A 24,593-nucleotide genomic window follows, 5' to 3' on the forward strand; every position below is an offset into this window, starting at 1 on the left:
ACTAATTTGCATAATTAATGAGGAAAGTTTATACATTCATCAATTTCCATGATAGGACTCGCAAACATGTGACATATGTAACTGAGGAAGAGAGAAATATTAATAGATATCAGCTATGCAAATGAGAACCTCATTTACATAATTAATGAGAAAATAATATAACTCGAGATGGGCTTGATGGATGGTATGTAGATAGCTTATGTGATGCTTTGTATGATTGGATGATAATTATGCAAATCAGATTATAATTAATGAGGCAATTTTAAAAACCTGCTGTGTTCCATGATATGACTATTCAAATATGTGACATTTGTAACTGAGGAAGAGAGGAATGTCAATAGATAGAAATTATGCAAATGTAGGCCTAATTTGCATAATTCATGAGAAACTACTATCATTCCATACTAGTAAATAACGGCAATTTCATACTTGTTGCATTTAGAAGCTGTGTGAATGTGAACACCATTGAATCAAATTATGCTTATAAGGAGCTTATTTGCATTATTGATGAAAAATTTTAGCATAACCTTCTTTGTTAAGCTCATAATCATAACAAGGAGGTTTGGACAACTTATGTTATTTGGGTGAGGAGGATCAACTGGTATGATTTTTGATTGATGAAAAACACTCCTAATACGTCAGTCATAAAGGTCAAAATCATTTCGCGAAGGTATGAGGTCGTAGAACTCTTGTTCACAATGCACTGAAGCTAGATGTTACTGCTAACAATGCAGTCCCAAACGTAAAGTATTGTTTCATTAATAGATACTGTCTCTGCTATTCAGTCATTCGCCAACCTGATGAAATTATTCCCGGGTATAGAATTACTATCTGTATGTTTATATTTGAGACATAGATGACAATATATATGATAAGAAGTGGTATAAAAAGAATACAGGAAAAACGGGAATCGAAACTGACATTTATGCATTTGGCGGAGCGTACATATTCAAAAACACGTTTTCGCAATTTAAGTAATTGGGAATTCTGATATTGCAGTTCAGGTTGTTCCATCCAATGACGTAATATCAATATGGAATAAAAGTCGTTCCAAACCAATTTCTTGAGGAATTCATTATTCTTAAATCTTGATTCTCAGATCATAGGTTAATGTCATAGTCACCTTCTAAAGAATATCATTAACATCCATCCACAGCATCTGGAGTTATGCTGTTTACATCAAACACACATGCATCCACGGTCGGCCCACCATAGCAAAACCGAAAACACAACCATCTGGCGAAGGCAAAAAAGTTTATAAAGACCACGTGCACATCATCAAGTTCACATTGAAATCAATAAACGCAATGATAACATATTAACATGCAATAAATGCACTTGATATATGCTTGTGTGCTTATCATAGTAGGTACTGTATATATATATGCATGCATATATATAGTCTGTCAGTCTATAAAGACTATGACATAGTACTGCGTTAACAAAATTTCAACAACAGAAAAAGTTAGTTAAAAGTTACTGTAAAGGCAATAAATAAAATTTTGTCTATTTACACAATATTAATCATCTAACGTATGTATGCCACCCTATCATACCTTATCATATCATGTTTACCATAATATTAGTGTTCAATAAATCCATTCATATTTACGAGTAAGTCATCCTTCACAATTCATTAGAAATATAAGTAATGGAATTACACATTTAGGAATCCAAATATACATTTGTATTAGAAACACGTAACGTTATACTGTTATCTAAAATACTTTGCAGTTCTATATGTAGAAAAGATAAGCCTTGCAGTATTGTGGCTTCATAGCTGCTGCCATACATTTTACCTTGTATGATGGTCGACAAATAAAGTTGATTATTTTATGCAAAAGTACAAAGAGAATGGTAAAAGTTTTAAAGCTTCTCAGGTGGTAACTGTTACAAGTCCTTGTATATGTGGTATGAAAACGTTATGTCAATATCATAAACATAAATGTTCCCTTTGACAAGAATTATTATTATTACCAAGTGCAAAGTACATGAGCAGGGAAAAATACTCTGAATTGCAGAGTTTGCTTTCAATCTTACTCTTAAATCGATACGTATGAGACAAATAAAAGTTTACATTTACATATGGTAAACATAAAGTATGTTCAGTAAACATTATCATTGAAAACAATAGAGAACAAATGATACATGATTATCCTTCACCATTGAAAAAAGCTCCTATAACTTTGAGTTACTATAACTAAACTGTCTGATTCATATGCATGTGTGATATGATATTGATACAAAATCATGAAATTCCACATCAATAGGGAAGCAAAAAGTAAATTATAATAGTTCAGCGAGTTTAAAATATACTATTCAACACTTTGTTGTATTATTTCATGATTGGACAAGTTTTAATATTGCTCTATAGAAAGTACATCAAAAATCTACTGGTCAATACCGACTTTTCACACGCCAGAAACTGAAATGATGTATTTTTCACGCAATTTCACTTTTAATGAAAAGATCCAGAGGGAATCAAGAGGCCAAAATAGGATATGTTACACTTTTTTTTTATTGCTGCCGCCCCTGATAGTCATAAAATCTAGTAGAAGTAGGAAAGAAGAAAACAATCTGACAAGCCTCTAGGGCTCGTCAGTCGGACAAACCACTGGGGCGTGGTTTAGTCAGACCAGTGGACCAATTATCTTCCCATTGAAAAATCACATCCTTGGAAAACTTCAGTAGTGGCCAATTATTAGACATTAAAAAAAGGACTACTTCCGAAACAAATAAATCTTTGCAACGTTCAAACGTCTCTCTTTGGAATTATACAATTTGTTTTCAAGGTCCAAACACAATGAGGGTCCGTCAACCGTTAAAGGTTAATTAATGCCCCCTGTCTGTAAATTGTTTCAGATTGAAGCAGAGGCAATTTACAGGCACGGGTCATTGATCTTAACGGTCGACTGCCACCGTTGTGACCAAGGTGCCTTTGATTAAATCTGAAACACTGCGCTGGAGGTATCAGAGCTTTCAATGGAGATCGGGACTCGTCCAAACTTGAATTTATATGGATTTGGCTACTGCAGACGACAAAAAAAAACTTAACCTAATATCATCCTGTCCTCCAGCAATATCATATTGTTATGTGGGCGTTTCAATGTTATAGTCTTACTTACCAAGGTATAAAGTACAGGGGATGGCTACGATAATACCGGCTACGTACAGGAACAGGCAGATCCTGTCCAACACATACGCCAACAAATTGTATTCTGTCACCTCATCTTCCTCTCCACCGTTTGCCTTCGCCAGAGCTTCGATGCTGCCTGAGAGCTGCCTGACGCTGCTCTTTAGCTCTTCCAGTGTGCCTTGTAAACCCGGAACATTTGACTTGATCTCCATCTGCTGGAGCCTACTGGGTGGGCGGGTCACGACGTCATTTCCGTTAGAACCATCAGGCAGTACCTTGTTATTTGCTGACCAGTTGCAAAGGACTTCGTCATTCTGACCGTCATTTTCTTCATTTTTGCGCAGCTTTCTGGTCAAGTCTCCCATCAAAAGCATTCTGAAAAGGGCAACATCAGGTACTAGTATCAAAGTGCACCAGAAGGAACGCAACGATATGTTTTAAGGCATCAGATAGATAGTACATTTCGGTTTCCAACTGGACAATTTTTTAAGTGAACAAGGACTAAGGTTAGAATGACACTACGATTAAACCATAATGGTACAATGGTAAAACGTGAAAATCAGTGACAAACATCTCTGTTAAGTTCGCATTTGCATGCCTCAATAGCTTTGCAGTGAATGACTTTCTAAATTAAGTTGTCTGGAGCTTTACTGATTACTATGACATTCCAGTATGCTAGGTATTATACTAAGTAAATTGACCTAAATAGTACTTCTAATTTGTACTTGAGGGTTGAGAGCGTATCCCTTTTATACGCCAAAAATAGTTACTCAAGCAACCGGATAAGATCACTAGCATAGAACCTTGTTTTGACTTACTATTCTATTGAACCATCTGAAATTGTCTTCACTTCACCAATTAACATAATCTATTCGGAGTTTTGGTATAAAACCTGGTTCTATCCTTGTAGGCACTGACGAAATATAGCTGATGCTGTCTAAAACGCCTGTTTCAAAAATTTATCCAGTTGCTTGTCAATGAGTAGCTATTTTGGGCGTATCTTATTACATGGATGTTTATGTGTGGCTAGGCTACCTGGTAGTCACCAGTGAAACACAGAGGTGAGTAAAACGTTGGTACCTTGCCACGTATCGCAGGAAGAACTTCCGTGCCCAGGGAGGTAAGGTGCCCTTCCGGTCATGGATGATGATGATGACGAGGGTCATTAGCATGAAGCCTCCCATCATCCCCATGGCAACGACGATCAACATGGCTGTGGTTAAACAACAGGATATTAATGCATACAACATCATGATTTATGTGTTAAAAGCAAACGCCATTTGTCATATATTGCCGTCATTCAACCAACTAGATAGATGCAGGCTTTCAGGGGCTACTGTGTACATACTCTGGACCAGTCGTTTGGAACTCAATGCAACCACAAATCAGAGCTGTTCTTTCAGGATTCACATTAATGAGACCACAGTCCTTGACCTTTGAACAAACTTGGTAAAAGATAGAACGATTACCGTTTGCGCTAGCCTTATTTATTCATATGATTATACACATAGTAATGATGTATTTAGTGATAGTTATATTGTACGTTACAAAATAATAGATGTGATGAAATATTCATTCCCAATGCGTTTACATTATGACCCGAATGTCTTGCTCTTTGAAAAGCAGTCCTTAATGGTCGATTAGAGCTTTCATATAAGACCAAAAAAGATCGAACAAATAAAAAAAAAATATGCAACGTCGACGTCTTACCAATGAAGGGCAGGGTGCCCTTGACAGGCAGGAAGCCTGTGACGACGACTAGCGACACCACCATGGACAGCAGCACGGTGACGCCGAACCCGATCCTGTCGCCCTTGTCGATGGGCATGATGAAGGTGATGATCATGAGTACCACCAGGATGATGCAGGGAGAGATGGTTGTGGCGTAGTGGTAGCTAGGATCCCGCTGGATGGTGATGGTAAGGCAGGCCTTACTGTTGGCGGCGGAGAGGGTGACACGCCCGCTCCACTCCCCGGTGACGATTGCCGCGCTGGTCTTGCTACAGGTCAGGAAGTCGTCGTCATCTGGGTCTGTTATATTCTCGGCGCATGCTTTGGAAAAAACGGAGACAAAAACAAAAAGAACACATCAACCTTTTATCGTCGCACTGCCGTTTTTAATGCTCAGGCACACATGGACTTTGTTCGCACCTAGACGGGCAGTTTACCCAAACGAAAAGTATTATATAAAAAAAAAAATACACAAGACGTAAACAGGTAGAAAGACCCATAATTCATGTATATAACTTTGATACACATACTATATTTTTCTCTCCCGCGAACAGCCCAACCCGTTTTTCAACATTGATAGAAATACACAATTTAACCATATCTTATACTTCTTATACTTCTTATCCTCTAAAATGAATACTATGATTCTAAAAATACCTATTATTGCTTCTGGCCCTCCCTTCAAGCAAACGGGACATGTCATGTTGTCTTGTGGGAACAGGAACGGGTCCAAGGTACATGTTGTGGAGGCCAGAAACTCTAAGGTCCCATGGATTACTCCCGTGTGGGAGACTCTGACATCAGATGAAGGAAATCCGCCTTTATATTCTGTGTCAAAACTGTATAATAGAAAAATGGGATTGGGTAGCAATTCATGGTAGCTCATGGTCTATACTTGGTGCAATAGCCCCATTTCCAGTTACGGCGGCCATTTACGGCGGCCATTTTGAATTCTCTGGGGTCAGCTCGGGGTCATGCTCCAAAACGAGGCAGGGCATGACTTACAGTGGCTCGTGAAGCCTGTGTTGGAATTCAAGTACGCCTTCTTTGTTCACTGGTAAATTTCACCCCTCTAAGGTAGAATACTGTGGTACACTTAGAGTGTATAATGATTCTATATGATTGTTTGCCAACGTCTCACAGTAGATTATAGCATCATGATTACATGATAGAATGTTCTCAATGCGATCATAAAAATAGCTAACTTGCAGTCATTTTCGGATGCTAAAAGTAGTCAAAGCTTGAAATGACATCCATTCCCATTCCAGCCGCTCCGAAATAGCTTTAAGGTGATAAAAGAGACTAAAAGAAGGTATGTGAATAAGAAGGCTAGTCAAATCCTTCATTAAGCACTAAAGTTTAAGTATCATTCATGCATCGCCTTCATATTTCACTGCACGAAATGGCCTCGTATCCCGGCGTATACGTACAGGGATTCCTCCGGAAATATTCCATATCCCGGTGCGGATTTAGCGTATACGTTATAACTAACGGATACGCTAAATCCGCACCGGGATATGGAATATTTCCGGAGGAATCCCTGTACGTATACGCCGGGATACGAGGCCATTTCGTGCAGTGTTTATGCTTATCATCACCATAAATAATGATAAATGATCAATAAATGTTTACGTACTTCTTTTGAAGCGACAAGCCAGGCGTCCAAATCGTGTCGTCACCCACGTAGATGAAGCTTAATCCCCCATACTCAGTCGTTTGCCATTGCAAACGCTCATCCTCCCATTCCTATGATAAGATGTTAAGGAAAGTGGTTATTTTCAACGGACTAATTATGAAACTTTGTCGAATCGGTCAGTCATATATTACCCATATACAAATGAATTTGTAAGTATTGCAGTACAAATACCGTGGAAGACAAAATACACTTTATCTCAAACTGTTCATTTCACGATAATGCACGAAATGAGTTGTCTATTCAGACCACTAAAATTGATCGTCAGCGTATATATGGGGGGGGGGGGGTGACGCGACTTCTTACACGGGCCAAGGTTCTCTAATACCGGCAAGGGACTTTTGCCGCCAAGGGAGTTATGTCACCGAGGGACGACCGCCTTTCTTGATAGTCCCTCGGTGGCATAACTCCCTCGGCGGCAAAAGTGCCTTGCCGGCATTAGAGAACCTTGGCCCGTGTAAGAAATAGCGTCACCCCCCTCCCCGAACTATATACCGCCATTCTAGGAAGTCTGCGAAGGAGGCTAATAATCAATGATAAAACAAAGTTGTACTTACCAATGCCATCTTCACAGCTGTTATTATCTGCTCATTTCTTTCATCCTGAAAAGGTTGAGAAATATAAATGATATGTGTTAGTTAGATAGGCAGGCAGTTTTTTTTTCTAATCAAAGAACATAGTAAAGGTGTCCTTACCACCTGAAATAACGTATTTACCACTACTCAGTTTTGATTCAACTGAAATGCATTTCTTCTTTTAATTTTGTTGCATCATTAAACAGTAGAGGTTCCAACTATAAAAAAAAGCAAACCAAATGAAAGTTGCCGATTCAGTTTGATGTAATATATGGCTATGCATTTGGGAATTTGATGATTTTTCATTCGGCGAGGATCTCGCGAGCAACGTACTACAAAAGCGTACAACATACTAACAACACTGGCTTGTTACACTCCACTTATTTAAAGCAATATGATTATTCTAAAACATTTTTAAAACCATTGCGCAGTTCAAATCTATGGATGTAATAACGTAGTGTTAATTGTACTACTGAGTGATTGACTTCAGGCGACTTACCAGCGATATGACATTTTCTATGTAGGCATGGACGCGGACATTTTTACCCTTTGACGGGGCAAATGCCTTGTTGTACACGTCAGGGTTGAAGACGTCCCTTGTCAGCTTCCACTTTTGATCCACTGCAAAATATTGGATTACCTTTTATAAAGAAAACTTTAGAAGGAAGCCAATGGTAAGAAAAAAGAGGTATTTAGATTAACGTTTACATCTATTTTGTCAGACGTTTTTCGGTACTGTCATTATTTGTTCACACACATTCTCACGTACCTCAACAGCCTTATCAGTATCGGATACATACAAATATTCTATACGCAATCTCACGAGAAAGAATGTAGTTCAGCGATTTTGCCGCCGCACTCAACAGCCTTCATCAAGTGATTCACCCACTTTTAGCTAGCACGTCACCGGAACGTACTGCGTCTGCGCGAAACGGCTCTATGTAATGTTCATAGGTTTTTTTTTTTTTAAATGTATCGCATAAGGTCGTGTTCGCATATATAAGGATAATATCCCGTCTATCGTTTCCAGATGTTGTGTCGAAAAATATATTTTATGCAACGGGAAAACCCCTAACTAAACATCCAACAGAAACCTGGATTGTCTGTTGCTTTCTGTTGGCTGTTTGGTAAACGTTGCATCGTAATTTTTTCAGTTTGTTTGACGCCAAAGGTGCCCGGAAGTCGGTACCTACCCCGTCCCGGTTCAGATACCGACTTCCGGGCACGTTTGACCTTCAACTTGTAAATGAAGAGCTAACCTTCACAAGAAGCCGGGCTTGAGGACCATTGTGCCGTGGTTGCATTGGCGATACACTGTGCCCTGTTGGGTGGCGAGTCCTTCTTGAACTTATAGCCTCTGTCACAAGTGAACGTGATCCGATCCCCGTCCTTGTAGAACTTCAGTAGGGGGCTTCTCTGTCCAAAACTGGGTTTCCCAGGATCTGTGCAGCCGACGACTGTAAAATGGAAAGCTTTTCGTAAGCCACTGGTCATCAATTAAATGTTGTGTGGACGCTCAAAGCACGTGCATGGAAAGAAAAATATAGTATCGAACATTTAGAAAAAGCAAACCACATAAAAAAAAGACATGCCATTAAAGTGAATGCCGGGGTTCCATCGTAATCCCGAAAACTACTACTCTTGAAGATACTAAGTACATCATAAGCTCCCTGTGACATGGCATCATCAGATGTTTATTTGATACGCCACTGTATGTGCACATTTTGATCTTTGAAATGCAATTTATCTTAACAATGCATCATTACACGAAAGCCCCCCCCCCTTCTCACTGGACCCGCGGCACGCTGGCGGCGTCGCTGCGTCCTAAACTGGATTTGTGTTACCCGTTAATTTATAATGGGAATATCATTCAAAACGTACAAATATGACCAAAAAGACAACAAAACACACAAAGCCTAAAAAGATTCGTTTTTTGTCAATGAAATTCATTGAGTGACTTGTCAATTCGATCGGCCGCGGCGACACCGCCAGCGTGCCGCGGGTCCAGTGAGAGGGGGGCTTAAGGTACGAACTCCTTCACACGTACCGTCGCAGGGAACGATGTCGCAATCCTCGAACCCCCCTGAGACGTAACACCACGGTCTCTCCCAACCGTCAGGGTTTCGGCAGAAGTTGTCCTCTAGATTTGCCCAGGCGTAGGTGTCCAACAAGCTTTTGTGCGTGTCAAGGTCCCATCGCTCGCAGGTTTTCCCCGACGGTACTGCCTTTACGTCTCCCCTGTAATTTGCTCCATTTCCTCTGAAACACTCATCTGGAATAGAAGAATGTAACATATACTTCGGGTTTGCAATGTTAGTTAAGTGATTACGGTTTTTTTTTATAATTCATATTATATATTCGAGCTGTTATAGAATTTTTCGTTTTTTATTTGAGTTGATGTGTGATAGTTGTTGTGCCGATTTGTTAAAAATAGAGTGAACGCTAGCGACCCCCAAAACACCCCTCCCAATAAAAATGGTATGGAAACCCTGTGACGTTACAATTCAAGATGGCGGCCACCGCACATGCCAACGGATCCAACAAAGGCTTGCTACGCAAACCTGGAATGATTTTGGCAAATATAACTTTATGTATATAAATCGACCTTTAGTGACAACAAGAGCCTCAGGGCGAAAATTGAAAGATCTTGAGTGGTGCATTACGTACCGCCATTCTTTCTTGATGGTGGAATGTTGTAGCAGCTGGAGTTCGGGAAAATCTCGCAAGATGGCAAGTATGTCAACATCTTCTCATCCATGCAGGACTTTCGCACCTCCTCGCACCAAGACCGACATGGTTGCTTGTGGCGGCTTTAGAGATCAATAAGATGACATTAACCAAATTGTACCCTAGAGGCTTATTTTGAGCATTTCACAAGTTGTCCATGTCCATTATCTTCGCCGAGTACTAGTACTCGGAGAAGATTATGTTTTTGGTTAAGCCAGCTGTTGGGTGGGTCTGCATGTCTGTCAAGAGCATAACTCAAGAAAGCTTTGATGAATCTTTTTTATTTTTGGTAGGTGTATAGTGGTTGTGCAAAGGAAGGTCAAGTTCGAAAATGGTTAACCCGGCGTTTTCAACAGTACTGCAGAGGACTTTTCATTTTTGTGTGTTTGTATGTAGGCAAAAAAAAGTGACGGAAACGTTGATGGATCTTCATGATTTTTTGTAGGTGTGTAGATGTTGTGGGAACGGATGTCAAGTTCAAAAATGGTTCCCCTGGCATTTTCTGTCAGTACTGCAGCAGGCTTTGTGTGGATGTGTATTTGTATGTCGTCAACATGACTCGAGAAGCTGTCGATGGTCCTGTATGATATTTAGTGGACGGGTAGAGTTTACAGAAAGGAAGGTCAAGTTCGATAATGGGCCTTCTAGCAGGTACCTAAATCTGGGAGCATATTTTCTGCAAGTGCTATATGGTCATGATTTTTGTGTGGTAGATATTTCATGCCACGGGAAGTAAGCTGTGTAATTTTGGCCACCCTAGCAACTTGTTTGGAACTGCAGTAGGTGTTTTTTGTTTTCACCGTCGGACATGAAAAACTTGTTAGAAATAATTTCTGCATAATTTGAATCTTTGCATTAAAAAAACCTTCATCGAGTGTTGTTGTTGCAGGAGATGTGCGTACATGTGGTCCCAAACGTGACTGAGTTTACTTTTGGTTACAGTGGGGGGGGGGGGGTCTATACTCATTAACCCAATGAAGAATGAAGATATCGTTTTTGATGTGTCTATCTGTGCATGTACTTGTGTGTGTGCTTTGTTTCTGGATATATATATATATATATCTGTGGTCAGCATAACTTCATAACATTTTTATAGATTGTGATTATATGTGGTTTTTGAGACGACAAAGGTCAAGGTCGGTTATGGTCCTCCTGGTGACTCTCATTGGTACTGCAGTGGAACTTTTTTTTAAATCTTTTGTCCTGGCCGTGCTAGGGTCCTAACTTTTTTGGAAAATAGCTTTATATCTTTTTTTTTCTTTTTTTGGAATCAGTTCGTCAGCCTGATGTTGTCATCGTTTACACGAAGAAAGGCGGCTCGTACATCATAATCATACAAATTAATAATAACGAAACACAAAAGAAAAGTACTAGTATCACATCACAATCTTGCCTCGAATTAACATTTTGTCATCCGCTTTAACATTACCTCATATTCAATATTATCATCATCATCACAATATATTACATCCCAAAATATTACAGTATATACATCAATAGATACAAAAGGATGAACTATGAGGGGTTCAAAAGAACTCTGTTTACTGCAGTCTTGAAAGTGTTCACGTTTGGAATAACCGGGAAAACCGAGGCTGGCAGTGCATTCCATAGTCTACTTGTTCTAGGTACATATGAAGTCAAATGGAGCTGAGTTTTAGATCTAGGGATGTTGACGAGGTATGGGTGGCCACTTGTTTTTGATCGGGTCACTCTCAGACTAGTTGCTAGTGTCGGCATGATTTCTGTTGCAAGGGATATGGGGGTATAGGTCTTTTGGTCAGGTGAACGTTGTCTAGGTTGTGTCACAAGAAACATTATACTAGTACTAGTATTCAAATTCCAATCGTAGCATCGTTCGATGACAATTTATATAACATTATCAATCAATAGATACGTTTTATTTAGTAAGGCGTTCCTGACATTAAGATATGCCACATATAAGGTACCAAAGTGCCGTATTTCAAAGCTAGAAAAGTTTTAAGTCGTCATAAAAACGACAGTTTCGCACCTTATATGCGAGATATCCTAATGTCAGGAACGTCTTACTTCAATCGGTAACGGAAGTTACAAAATGTATACGTTGAAATGAGAACGAGCGTTGAGGGAAGGTTGCTGCGTCTTGATGAAATGATGAAAATAACATCACATTTTAGCTACAGCTGCTGAATCATGATGTCGACACACATTGTGAGATTTGAATAAAGTGCTGATCTTTAATTTCTTCCAACACAAAAGCATTTACGGATCGAATTTTCAACGACCACTGTCGCCTTCATCAGGATCACTAATGACCAATCACTGTCGAACGTAAACTCGCGCGAGTTACAGACACGTGACTTCATTGACACGTGCCATTACGGATACGTGACGTCAGCAATTGGTGCCAGAAAGTGTATAACGCCCACCGTCTCAACCTCCGTTGATCCTACGTTGATCTTAAAGAAGGCGACAGTGGTCGTAAAAAAATTTGATCCGTGAATACCTTTGTGTTGGAAAAAAAAGTTTAGCACTGTATTATGGTCACTACCAACACAGATGACCTTCCATGATGACTATGGGATCTTACCTTGCAGTTTGGTTGCAGTTCGGCAGGAGAAGAGCACAGACCAACCCGTTGATCTCGGGATGACACCTTGAGTTCGCGAGGTCAGTGAGGTTACCGAACTGTTCTGCGTCTTGAACCTCTTGTATTGTTTTGTGGTCGAACGGGTTGGGAAAACCGGCATTGACGTATGAAAGGACTCTGCACAGTGTGAAATCGGGTGGAATTCCTTCGCAATCTGCATAATAAATGATGTCAGTTTTTGAACTAAGGCGATGTTGATTCGATTATACGGATGATGTCCGCGCACGCATAATTTTTCAAAAGATTTTCAGCGATACTGCGAATAGTACAAAAAAATTGGACAAAAAGGCCAAATGAGCAAATAGACGCCATGAAGTGTAAAAAAAATGTCAGAAAACAGATACTATTGTCATAAAATGCAAAAGTCAATTCCAAATGCACTCAAAGAAGATGATGCGAAAGAACGAAAATGAAGAATCTATTGTTCGGCACACCACTTTTCCATCTTTCTGACCATTTTGATTTCATAATGGGGTTCCCAGAGGACGTCATTCATACAATCCAATCAACATGGCCTAAATGTGCAAACATAGTTGTAACCATTTTTTCTCACGATCAGTAGATTTTTTTATAGATTCAGTTATATCAATAATTGCATTCGTTTTGGTATACAACCATGCTCCTTAGTATGTTTCTTTTTTTCGTACATTTTTTTAGCAGATTCTCAAGATATTCAACTGTTAACCTTCATAACTATTGGTCATTGGTATGTGCAACGTCTATGCGATTTGCTTGTTTAAAAGTGGGCCTGTTGCAATGTTGCACATACCTGATGGCACCTGTTAGCATTTAACATCAAAAGAGGGTCATATATTATGTTAATCCATGGATGAGGTGGTAAGGAATTTCTACATCCTTCTAAAGGTCGTTGGAAGTCTACCAAGGCCTATAAAACATAACAGAAATGGTCTCAGAAACTTTTAGGCCTTTAAGAAATACACACATCTAACGTACAGTATTAATTTGTTGTCTGCTATAGTATCACAAGATTCCTTGTCTAGATTTTACGCAAGTATTCTACCATGAACTACACAGAATATAGGAAATGGAGAGGAGGACTTACTACAAGATCCCTCGTCACTCCCGTCACTGCAGTCGACTGTCCCGTCACACCGCCTCCAGGACTCCACACACGTCACGCCGTCTCCGCAGCGGTATTCCCCGACCGCACAATTAGCAAACACTGTAATGCAGAACAAGCTCAAAATAGAATGCCGCCAGGCTCCGCTCGGGGGGCGTCGCCAAAATGACATAGTATAACTGTAATGCTGCGAACTTGTATGCTGTGGTCTCCCATAATGACATTTTAGTCGATAATTCGTTTCGTTAAAGGCATCCAGAGAATTTTATGAGGCTTGAAACTTGAATTAAAAAAACACCAATTTCTAGTCATTCCTACACATAGTAAGTTTCACTAACACTGTACCATTACATATCGACATTCAAGGAGCAAAGATACGATGTTGTTGTGTGGTGAGAACTAAAAGAAAATCTAAGCCCTAATAGACTGATCCTGACTGTCCATCACAATTAGCGGTTCAACCAATGAGAAAGTGACTGCATGTTCGTCAAATATTTGCATCTTTATGTTTTAAATTTGAATTTCTACGATTTGACGGAGGTGGGCGGGGCTATGGTGTCGGGCTATTTAGGCGCGTGAAACTAAAAGATCACCTTGTAGCTTATTTTTGTGCCACTTTTGCGCACGTTTGATAAGAAATCCGCACGCAAATGTGGTAAACAGTGGCATTAAATGTCAATTTTATACAGATTACAGCAACTAGAATATTTCCATTTTTCAAGCCTCATAAAATGCTCTGGGTGCCCCAAAACACTTTGGCCATCTTGCACGTGTTTGTATATTGTCTTCTTTTTTTATTAGTACAGTAACAAAGACCAACGACAATGACATAGTGACACTCCACTCCAGTACAAACTTTTAAGCTTATATCACAGTGCCACAAAAAAGCTACTTAATATCAGACAAGGACAAACTTAAGCAAGTTACATTAAGCAAAAAGTAGGATAAATCAAATATGACTTAACTAAAATATTGTCTTTGCACCGCCGCCCATGCATTTGTGCGTATGCGTGTATGCCATAACTACTTGACTTTAATTACATATGCAAAATCCATATCGACAGGATATTGTCCACGTTTAACAATGCAACATGGCGGTCATCAATAAGCAAGTTCACGGTTGCTAATACGCATGCGCAGTGTCAAATGTGTCCCCGAGACGTGAACAAAACCCGTCGGGGCGTTTTTTTTTTTTTTTTATTCAAACATTTAAACAGAAATACAGAGTGACAAAAGGGGGCGCACTCAAGTGCAAGACTTATTTTGACGCTACCCCTTACATAAAAAAAACATACATATTTTACAGAGAGAAATCAAGTACAAGTGAAAAGCAAAGGAAAATCACATCAGACAGAAAATAATACATTGTACTTAATATTACAAGAAAGGATAAGCGCAAGTCCAGTTTCCCACCCACTGATGAAATAGTTGGACACATTACAAAAAATGCCAGGACAACTGTGTTTTAAAAACGCTTAGTTGTAGTGATGAAGTTTTGGGTTGTTAATAGAATATTGGAGTTAACAACAGATGAATGTGAAGGACTACCACGGAGTAAAACGGAAACTTTAGCGTTGTCCGATAATGATGGGAAGTTAAGGGTGTGACCTAAGAGCCTGGAGAGTTTGCCGAGGAGGGTTGAGCGTTGGGCATTGTCGGGGCGTTGTTATGCAAATCAAAACAACGTCGAGGCGAGCACTGTATATAAGCAGGGGGCCTGCACCTTTGACACTGCACATGCGTAGTAGCAACTTTGAACTACCTTATAAGCTAGTTCGGAGTTGCTACTACGCATGTGCAGTGTCAAAGGTGAAGGTCCCCGCGACGAAAACAGTGCTCGCCTCCACATTGTCTAGATTTGCATAACAACGCCCAGACGGGTCTTGTTTCCGTCGCGGGGGCCTTCACCTTTGACACTGCACATGCGTAGTAGCAACCGTGAACTAGCTTATACTTGCCGGAAGCACGTTACAAAGTGTTAACACCCTTTGTATTACAAATAAGCCTGAATATCCCGACCTTTGGTGATGGCAGTGTAGGAAGCCTCAAACCCTGGTCTGTTTACGGAGGCGTCGGAGGTGAACTGAACGAACATAGTGCTTCCAGTTGATGTCACCGGGGGCGGCAAGGTATCACCAGTGAAACGACCTAAAGAAAAATGCTTACTGAATATTCATTGGCATTGTAACAGATCTACTCCGAAATCGGTGTCATCGCCTGGGTCCCAGATCACGCACGTTCTCGCGAGAGCCGAACTGTGTACAGAATATCTAGCGTATGATGGTAAAGGAATAGAAAAATACAGTCACAGCACACACATAAATTGTAAATGAGTCTATTTACATATACAAAATCCATACGTATACTATTATGCATTTTTGATAGCGAGCATATAGACCATGTCAAAACATGTCTGTCTATCAGTACCTGAAATATCTATCTAATAGTATCTAATGGAATGTATCCCTCGCTCTCTCTCTCTCTCTGTATATATATGGTTTACCTTTTCTCAACGCGTCATCAGTTGCGTTTCCATCGAACACGTTGACAAAATCCCAGTTTCGCTCCACATTGAAGTTCAAAAAGGTGAGGCGGATGACTTGAGGTGGAGTGACGATGATTAGGTAACGGGAGTCCTGGTTGTTTGGGTAATTACTGTTGGGATAGTTCGGGCTGTTTATCGTTCCGCTGGGCCCAGTCCGTACAACTATGGCAGCCTCTGAAAATGGAGGTACAGTTAAAGATGATCTTATCATCGTGTTAACTTATTGGTGCAAACTTTGTCGAGACCATGATAGGGATCAGTAGCAAGTGATCTGGCTTGTTTTCACGGAATCTACGTGGAATCTACTTTGAATTCATGGTCTACACTTTCCCCTGTCAGGCACAGCCATTGTGCTACGAAATGCATACTCTCCAAGCAGTGGAGGGGGGGGGGGGATTCGGTTTTTGACGTAATTTAAGGCGTTTTTGTCGGGCTTTCTACTTTGTCATCTTTTTTTTTTGTATAGCCAACCCACACGGGCACGCTTCGCACTTACTTGTGAACGCTTGTAATGTGTTGAAGTGATTAGGTTTATTAGGCATTGAAGCTTCCGTCTGCGGGCAGAGATGTGGGTTTGCGATACAAAAAAAATTACAAAGTAGAAAGCCTGACAACAACGCCTAAAAAAGAAAACACGTCAAAAACCAGCCGAAACCCCTCCTCTGCTTGGTGAGTACATTTGGAGACTACAAAATGCACAATATCAAGCATATCTAATATCAACTAACTATCTATCATTTTGGCGGCTGTGTTACCAATGGTTAGTGGTTAGCCAATCAGAGCTTATACCTTCCTCTGTTGGAGGGAAAGCTACCCGCCAATCATGTTGCCGCTTCTTGAGGTTCTTCATAAGCGGCGACGATATTGGCTGGTAACTTTTCCATCAACAATAAGAAGGAGAATCTAGTTTGTATTCCCATGTATTATTATATCAAAGCAAGATAAAAAAGATAAAAACATAAAAATTCACACTTATTATTTGAAGTGATGGGTCTCTTGTTCTTTGACAAAGACTGGAGTTGGACCGTCAAAAATGTGGGGGAATTAAGTCTAATCAAGGAGGTTAAAATCCTTGGTCTAATGATTGTTTTAATTTGTGTGTGTGTTGGATATTACTGTTCAGACTTGCCTCATATGTCTAGTTTGCATATGGTTTTCCATACGTACTATATCGATTTGTAGAAACAACTCTCGTGTGTGTTTTCTAATGGAGAAATTGGTGATTTACACCGTATATAGACAATGACAACTGCCGTACAATCACATCACAACAGCCAGTGGAAATGTATAACTTACGGCCATCTGCTGATCCTCCGCCAGAACCCGAACCTGACCCCGATCCTGAACTCGAATCTTCCGGAGCACTCGAGCTCAGGGGGTTGTTGTTTGTGATAGACTGGGCAATACTCGGGGTTGCGATGTTGTTGTTCGTGATAGACTGGGCAACACTCGGGGTTGCGATGTTGTTGTTCGTGATAGACTCGGCAACACTCGGGGTTGCGATGTTGTTGTTCGTGGCAGACTCGGCAACACTCGGGGTTGCGATGTTGTTGTTCGCGGTAGACTCGGCAACACTCGGGGTTGCGATGTTGTTGTTCGTGGCAGACTCGGCAACACTCGGGGTTGCGATGTTGTTGTTCGCGGTAGACTCGGCAACGCTCGGGGTTGCGATGTTGTTGTTCGCGGTAGACTCGGCAACACTCGGGGTCGGGAGGTTGTTGCTCGTGGTCGACTCGGTAATAGTCGGGGTCGCGATGTTGTTGTTCGCGGTAGACTCGGCAACACTCGGGGTTGCGATGTTGTTGTTCGCTGTAGACTCGGCAACACTCGGGGTCGGGAGGTTGTTGTTCGTGGTGGACTCGGTAATACTCGGGCTAGAGGTATTGCCGGTCGTTGTAACACTCGGTGAATTCGTTGTGGTGTTACTGGTTTTGGTCGGGTCGAAGAGACCGCATAGAAGTACAGCAACCACGGCAGTGCGCCACATGGTGCCGGCGGTCGGAACTGCATATAAACAACAACAAAAACATCAGGGTTACCATCAATGCCATAATCATCAGCACGATCCTACAAGCGACCACAGACTATGGAAAAATTTACAAAATTCTTTGAAATTTGATAGGATAAAGAAAGTTGATGTAATTTTTATTGTTCTTATTGGCTAGTTATCTATTAGTAAGTTTCTAGTGCACGAATTCCATGTTTGTATTATTGATGAATATTTGATGCGCAAACTGTAAATAAGAAATAATTTTTTTCTGAAATTATTATCGATTTTTCAAAAAGTCGGAGCTTTGTAATTAATTCCCAGCTTGCAAAGAAACGCTCTAAGCTCTGAATAAATGTTTTCTCTATTATCGTTGTTTTTTACCTCGTGCATGAAGATGTATGCTTATCCAATGCATATTTGTAAAGGTATGCTTCATCTTCTACTACTCGGTTCTAATCAGGTTTAAAAATGTAGGTCATTTTACTGGATCTACGCATTACGAAGGATGCCTTAGTCTTCCAAAAGGCAGTTGGTTCAGGTTTTGGTAATCGTTGTATTGGAAAATCCAAGGAAAACCCAAGGCTTAAAGTAAGGCGGCTGGTATAGCCTGTATAGTAGCGCACGAATGCACTAATCCGAAGTGACAATAAACAACTGCTGCTTGGTGATAATACCTGGTCCCTTGGGATATCAACCGGTCCCATGGCGATACTAAAATCGGCCCTTTGACGCAGAAATATTACAGACAACAAAATGTGAAAAATTTGAGAGGATGCGCTTATATTATTCAGGTGCTTTTGATTTTACCTGTATTCCATGATGAGACCTTCATAATGAGTTATCATGCAACATTTTTAGGTCATTGATTCTAACGTAATAAATTGCTCCAACACGAATTTACTACGACTATAAGACAAAAGAAAATATTACCTGTAACCATTAGGTGCCATGCCATGGTTTTCGATAGTCAACAAAAATGTATCTTATGTTACATGTTGTGTAAGTTTACTAAGAAAAGTCAACAAATGTACCAGGGTCTCATAAACAGTCCTTTCCTTAGCTTTTGATGAACAAGACTTGGATTTTAAAGTCGCGTCTTACTAAAAAAAATGTGCTTTGTTTTCAATTGTTGTTCAGTTCGATTATCAACCCAGGATTGAATTTGATTTCAAAATCTCGTTTCCCCTATACCTATCGTGTAGTGGAACTAGTTTCCACCAAGTATATAGTAGGGGCGTCCTCACTAGATAACTTTAAACAAGACTTAAGTTAGATATGCAAAGGTTAGGTGTGACAGGTCGGTCAGTGTAAAATAACCAGCTGCTGCTGCGCCGCGTGCCTGCGAATCTAGTGTGTTACTCCGAAGGGAGGATAAACCGGTTATATGCATACATACACGTACAGTCGGTAAAGATGACTACTTACAATACAATACATGTAACGGTATACGTATATCATAATTATAATAATTATATATTAAACGGAGGTCGGGGTCACAAGAACAAAAGAACAGCATCCAGAATTACAGAAAGAGAAATTTACCAACACAATGAATGGCAATAGATAATCTGCTAGGTCAGCTGTAACCTTACCTGTGTCTTAAAATTAGCACATACACGTTCTTTCACGTGAATGCTCTTTTTAAGAAGGTGCATTGGCGCATAGCATCTAAACTTTACAAAAGGGTTGTCAATATTGACTGTGATATTACAGGGCAATAAAATCCATCCTTACTTCACAGAAACGTAAAAGAATATCTAGAATTAGTTCACATTCATGTTGGTACATTCTATCCTATATAATTGTTAGGGGCATCTAGATCCACAAAAGAAATATGCAGACTGACCGCATTCTTAAAGGATTAGGAAGATCTTAAGATAGGCGTGTTTCTCATAGCGTGACTAAGCAATTGAAGGAGACTCAACCGTAGCGACAGGTGTTATTTTGTAAAAGACCACATTTTTATGAATACGAAATCAACCAAATTTGTAAAATATTATCACAGATACACAAATAATTGAACTAGATAATCGATAATACTTGATGAAGATCCAGGTCTTTGTAGGGGAGGGGGGTAAGCAATCGAAGAATTATGTTGCTAAGGCTGAACATTGCTGAACAACTATATACACACAACTATTTCTATTCACACACAAACTAAAAGCATTAGTTTCAATATGAACCCTAGATTTCCTGACATCGCCCCATTTTCTGAAGATCACCCTTTTTTTAGATAATTCTTCAGCATGTGTTTCTATGGTATGATTGCCAGAGATCAAAATGAATTTGCTAAGGTTGACAACTAGTATTCAAAAACACAATACACAAGTGGTATTAAGCTCTAACCAACTTTTAACAACGGTCCAGTTGAAGTTTGTCCAATGGTTGTTATATATGTAGAGATGTATATGACACTTGTCTGCAAACTATCTGGAGGGTACGGTGGGGAGGGTATTAGAATACTGATCGACTATATGAAGCAACTGCTGCCAAGTCCAACTTCAATGTCAAGTTGCAAATATAATCATCTTTTGGTGGATTCAGGAAAATATTAACTGTAAAACCAAAACACTCTCTTCTGAAATTGAGCGCCACTTTTAGAAAGAAGCCAGTGTTTGAGAACCCATGTAATATCTGCATGTGATGTCCAAAATATTACACACAAACGCATAGCTTTCTATGCAAGTGTCTTAAATGTTAAATGCCGGTTTAAAATGTACCTTTATCTTATCTATGGAAATTACTAATCCTGTGCCCCTTTGAAACACGCTTACGGTTGACTAAATTCACGGCTTTCTTTAACATAATCATAGTAAGTAAGCAAAATAATACCTTCATATTATTAAATGTCGACAGAACATATGAGACGAAAAGGAGCAGTGTTACTTATACTACCATGATGGTTTTCAATTTGGTTAATTTCAATTTGGTAGAAAACATCTTCCCAAACTATGCAGGAGCCTACTGTCATGGCGTATGGAATCCCACTAGACTGTTTAATAGCAGGGCTACTTATACGAAGACAACTGCATCGTGTTATTCTTTTTCGCAAACTCAAACGGACCGTGAACCAGCTTTCGCCCTACTATATGTTGTATGTTGTAGCAATTGTATATTGTTTTGCCATGAATATGTAATAATATATGTTGATAGAGTTTTTAGGACTCAAATGAATGTGTATCTCTGTTATATTGTATCTGACCCTTACCTCTTCCCTCATGACCTCAATGAAAAGCGGACTGCGTGCCGATTTGAGCTTATCATGAACAAACAAAGGTTCAAACAAACAAACAAAATGTACAAAACAATGTGATGTATCTGCTGTCTGTAACATCTTCCTTCACTTGTTGGCTAAAACCGTAACCAGGGTTAACATGTTTGCAAGCTTAACATTATAGAGAAGCGACTGTAACACCAACTCTAAACATACCTACATTTCTGCACTCCCAGTGCACAGCCACAAGCGTCCATGAATGCAAACGGTGGAAAATGGATGCTTAAACATGTAAGTCTTAGAAAAACAAATGATAAACCCACCTTTCTACCCTTTAACTGTGTCGAAAGCCTCCAACGAAAACGACAATTACAAAATTCAAACTGTTAGGGACCAGAAACTGTGTTTAGGTACCAGCTTGGGCAAACAGTTTTCTCTCCACCTCAGTTATCGCCTGAAACGCAATGACATAATGACTATTTGTGGACGTAGAACACATGTATCATTTCGCCTAACATTAGTCACAACCACAAACAATCCGCGTACAAAGTAGTCCTCAAAAGAATGTTAGAATACGCCACTTCTGGGCTCAACGTGATATGTAAGAAGTGGAATTTGATTAAAGCTTTCATATGAATAGTATATATACCATTTTTATCTTCTATACATGTATCATAATTCACACAACAAAATTTTAGAGTGAACGACCTATAGGTTGGAACCAGCGAAGTACGAAGAGAGAACGATATGCATTTCTACCAGCCAATTAGCTACTTGAACATCCATATAATTTTCTTTCATAATTATTTCCAGTCCTAACTTGTCAGTTGCTAAGAAACCATCTTCATGGCACACCACAAACGTAAATAATCATGTTTTAGTCAACAAGATTAATTATATTTACAGTCGCAAAACCTGCGAACCATATCAGCTTTAGTTAGTATATAGTAAGGACAACCTCAAGCAAACTGTACACACTCACGCCACACCTTCAGAAAAGACGCTTGTAGCCGCATATCGTTCCCGTTTAGAACTTTATTCGAGCCCACCATACCAGCTATAGTTATATACAAGCAGACGACACCAAGGTCAAGTAAGCACCTAGACCAAACAGAATAGAAACTTGTTAAGATCTATGTGAGAAATAAACGTGTTAAACTACCAAATATTTTCTTCTAAAATTTTACGGAAATTTGAAACTCTGCAGGTCACTCCGGCGTAACGCTTTGAATATCATTATTAAGTAAGTTTTGTCATATCTGTGCTTGGTGCCGACTTGTCATGATCTCTAGGGGCCGAGTTGTCTGAGAATACAGACGGGAAACTATTTCTTTTCGACAAGCCAGTGGAGCGTCAAAGTGCATACATATTACAAAATGAGCTTATAACATTGTTCTAAGATAGTGCTTCAATCCTAATGAAGCTTAAACCTATAATTAAAAAACAAACACCGTCCACCCCTATGTACAACACCTCATAGAACAAAAACAACAGGTGCTATTAGTGATTCATAATGGCGCGATCCAGAAAGATTAACAGCATAAAACTCTTGTAATCTTAAAGCTTACCACGATGCTTACGATTATGATTCTCATAGCTGTTACCACTTATACATTTTTGCGGACAAAACGTGACCAACGCTTTGTTAAAACGTTTGAAATGAACGTTACCTATGTATCGTTGTGAACGTCCCTGGGGAAAAGATCCGTCCAGGATAATTGTTTTGTTGTGGTAAACAACACTGTCTCCAATAGCGCCCTGAAATGTTGTTAAACCGGTTGTACGTATAGTGTCTGCGTAAATCTTCGCCTGAATCCGGCTTCAGCCGTCGCACACTTATACTGTAGCCGAAAATGGCAAATAAAGCTTCCGTTTGGAGCGTGATGTTGTTGTTTTTTCTCAACGTACATTATGGCGTTCTAAAACTGTTTTGAAAGTACAGTTTCTGTTACATAAAAAAGGATAAGCCTCGACCCCGTGACCTTGGTCAGGGATTACATTTCCAAGGAACCAAGCTTACAGAAGTCTGTTCTTAATTGGAAAAACTAAGGCCTAAAAGCGAAGCAAGCATAAAGGCAGCCAGAGCATTCTATGAGGCTTGAAAACTGGAAATATTCTAGTTGCTGTAATATGACATTTAATGCCACTGTTAACCACATTTCCGTGTGGATTTCTTATCAAAAGTGCTCAAAAGCGGCACAGAAATAACTTAAAGCTAGATGGAAAGTAGAAATGCAAAATTAAAACATAAAAATGCAACTATTTGACGGACATATGTATTATGTAGTCACTCTCTCATCGGTCGAACCACTAATTGTGATGGACAGTCAGGATCAGTCTATTCGGGCTTGCATATTCTATCAGTTCTCACCACACAACGACATCGTATCTTTGCTCCTTTAATGTCGGTATGTAATTGTATAGTGCTATTGAAACTTACTATGTGTAGGAATGACTAAATATTTGAGTTTTTTTATTCAAATTTCAAGCCTCATAAAATGCTCTGGATGCCTTTAAGGCATGTACCGTCTTATTATTCAGAAATTGCGATGCGACCTTGTTCGAGGCGATTTTTTTTTTCAATGGACTGCAGGGTGTCGACATTTAATGCATTCCGACGGGATTGAGGCAGTCTAAACAATAAGGAATTATCCTGTCTTGTTCGATGCTTCAATGTACAATTGTTGAAATGTTTCAGTCACTCGTTTCACACTGGGTTTTTTTCTTTGCGTAGCTTCGTGCTTTGTTCTGCTGGCCTTGGCACGTAGGCCTGGTAGGCAGCCTTGTGCAGAAAAACAAGCGCTTTAAATATTGATATCATATTATTCTGCGATAGCGAATAAACATAGAAGAAGAAGAACTTAATGGTGCGACAATTGTAACTGGTACAATGTGTGGCAACTTATACACATGAGAATTGAATCATTGCTAATATTACTGACAATAACGCTCCAATTGGTTTGCTCATCTATACCTATTATTTTTGTCGATCCTGCAATTTCTAGCTCGAAAGCCTTGGAAGATAAAAAAAAAAGATGTGTCTTAAGAAAGATTGAAACTCGAGACTTATCTGTAAAATAAACAGGTAAACGTAGATAGGATGCACTACGTGATTAGGGAACCGAAATGCCAAGACAACATTGCGCACCCGGGGGAGCCACGTACGACCTCAAGGTTTACACCATCCACGCAAGAACTGATGCATATAAACACTCTTTCTATTCCCCGTGCTGTCCCCCAGTGGAATACCTTACCTGGTACGGTTGCGACGGCTC

General features: G+C 39.8%; 1 protein-coding gene across 1 annotated transcript; it reads right to left on the minus strand.

Annotated features, from left to right (window-relative positions):
• Positions 1 to 1,237: 1,237 nt before the first annotated feature.
• On the minus strand, positions 1,238 to 23,044 carry LOC136449176 (uncharacterized). The gene is made up of 16 exons (XM_066449050.1): positions 22,989 to 23,044; positions 17,411 to 18,118; positions 16,073 to 16,288; positions 15,589 to 15,717; positions 13,552 to 13,671; positions 12,429 to 12,642; positions 9,803 to 9,945; positions 9,183 to 9,407; positions 8,395 to 8,592; positions 7,635 to 7,756; positions 7,118 to 7,162; positions 6,504 to 6,613; positions 5,525 to 5,706; positions 4,847 to 5,188; positions 4,217 to 4,349; positions 1,238 to 3,511 (listed from the first exon to the last, which is right to left on the minus strand). Exons 2-16 carry the CDS (start codon positions 18,099 to 18,101, stop codon positions 3,118 to 3,120), a joined length of 3,264 nt encoding a protein of 1,087 aa, XP_066305147.1. The 5' UTR covers positions 18,102 to 18,118; positions 22,989 to 23,044; the 3' UTR covers positions 1,238 to 3,117.
• Positions 23,045 to 24,593: the final 1,549 nt, after the last annotated feature.

The sequence above is a fragment of the Branchiostoma lanceolatum genome, chromosome 1 (genome assembly GCF_035083965.1).
Source record: "Branchiostoma lanceolatum isolate klBraLanc5 chromosome 1, klBraLanc5.hap2, whole genome shotgun sequence".
Classification (NCBI taxonomy): Eukaryota; Metazoa; Chordata; class Leptocardii; order Amphioxiformes; family Branchiostomatidae; genus Branchiostoma; species Branchiostoma lanceolatum.

Excerpts from the sequence above, each read along its gene's own strand:
- LOC136449176 (XM_066449050.1), bottom strand. The coding sequence starts at position 18,101 with ATGTGGCGCACTGCCGTGGTTGCTGTACTTCTATGCGGTCTCTTCGAC. Across the intron at positions 16,289-17,410 it reads CGGAGGATCAGCAGATGGCC|AGGCTGCCATAGTTGTACGG; the intron begins GTAAGTTATACA and ends CTCCATTTTCAG. Across the intron at positions 3,512-4,216 it reads TTCCTGCGATACGTGGCAAG|AATGCTTTTGATGGGAGACT; the intron begins GTACCAACGTTT and ends TGCCCTTTTCAG.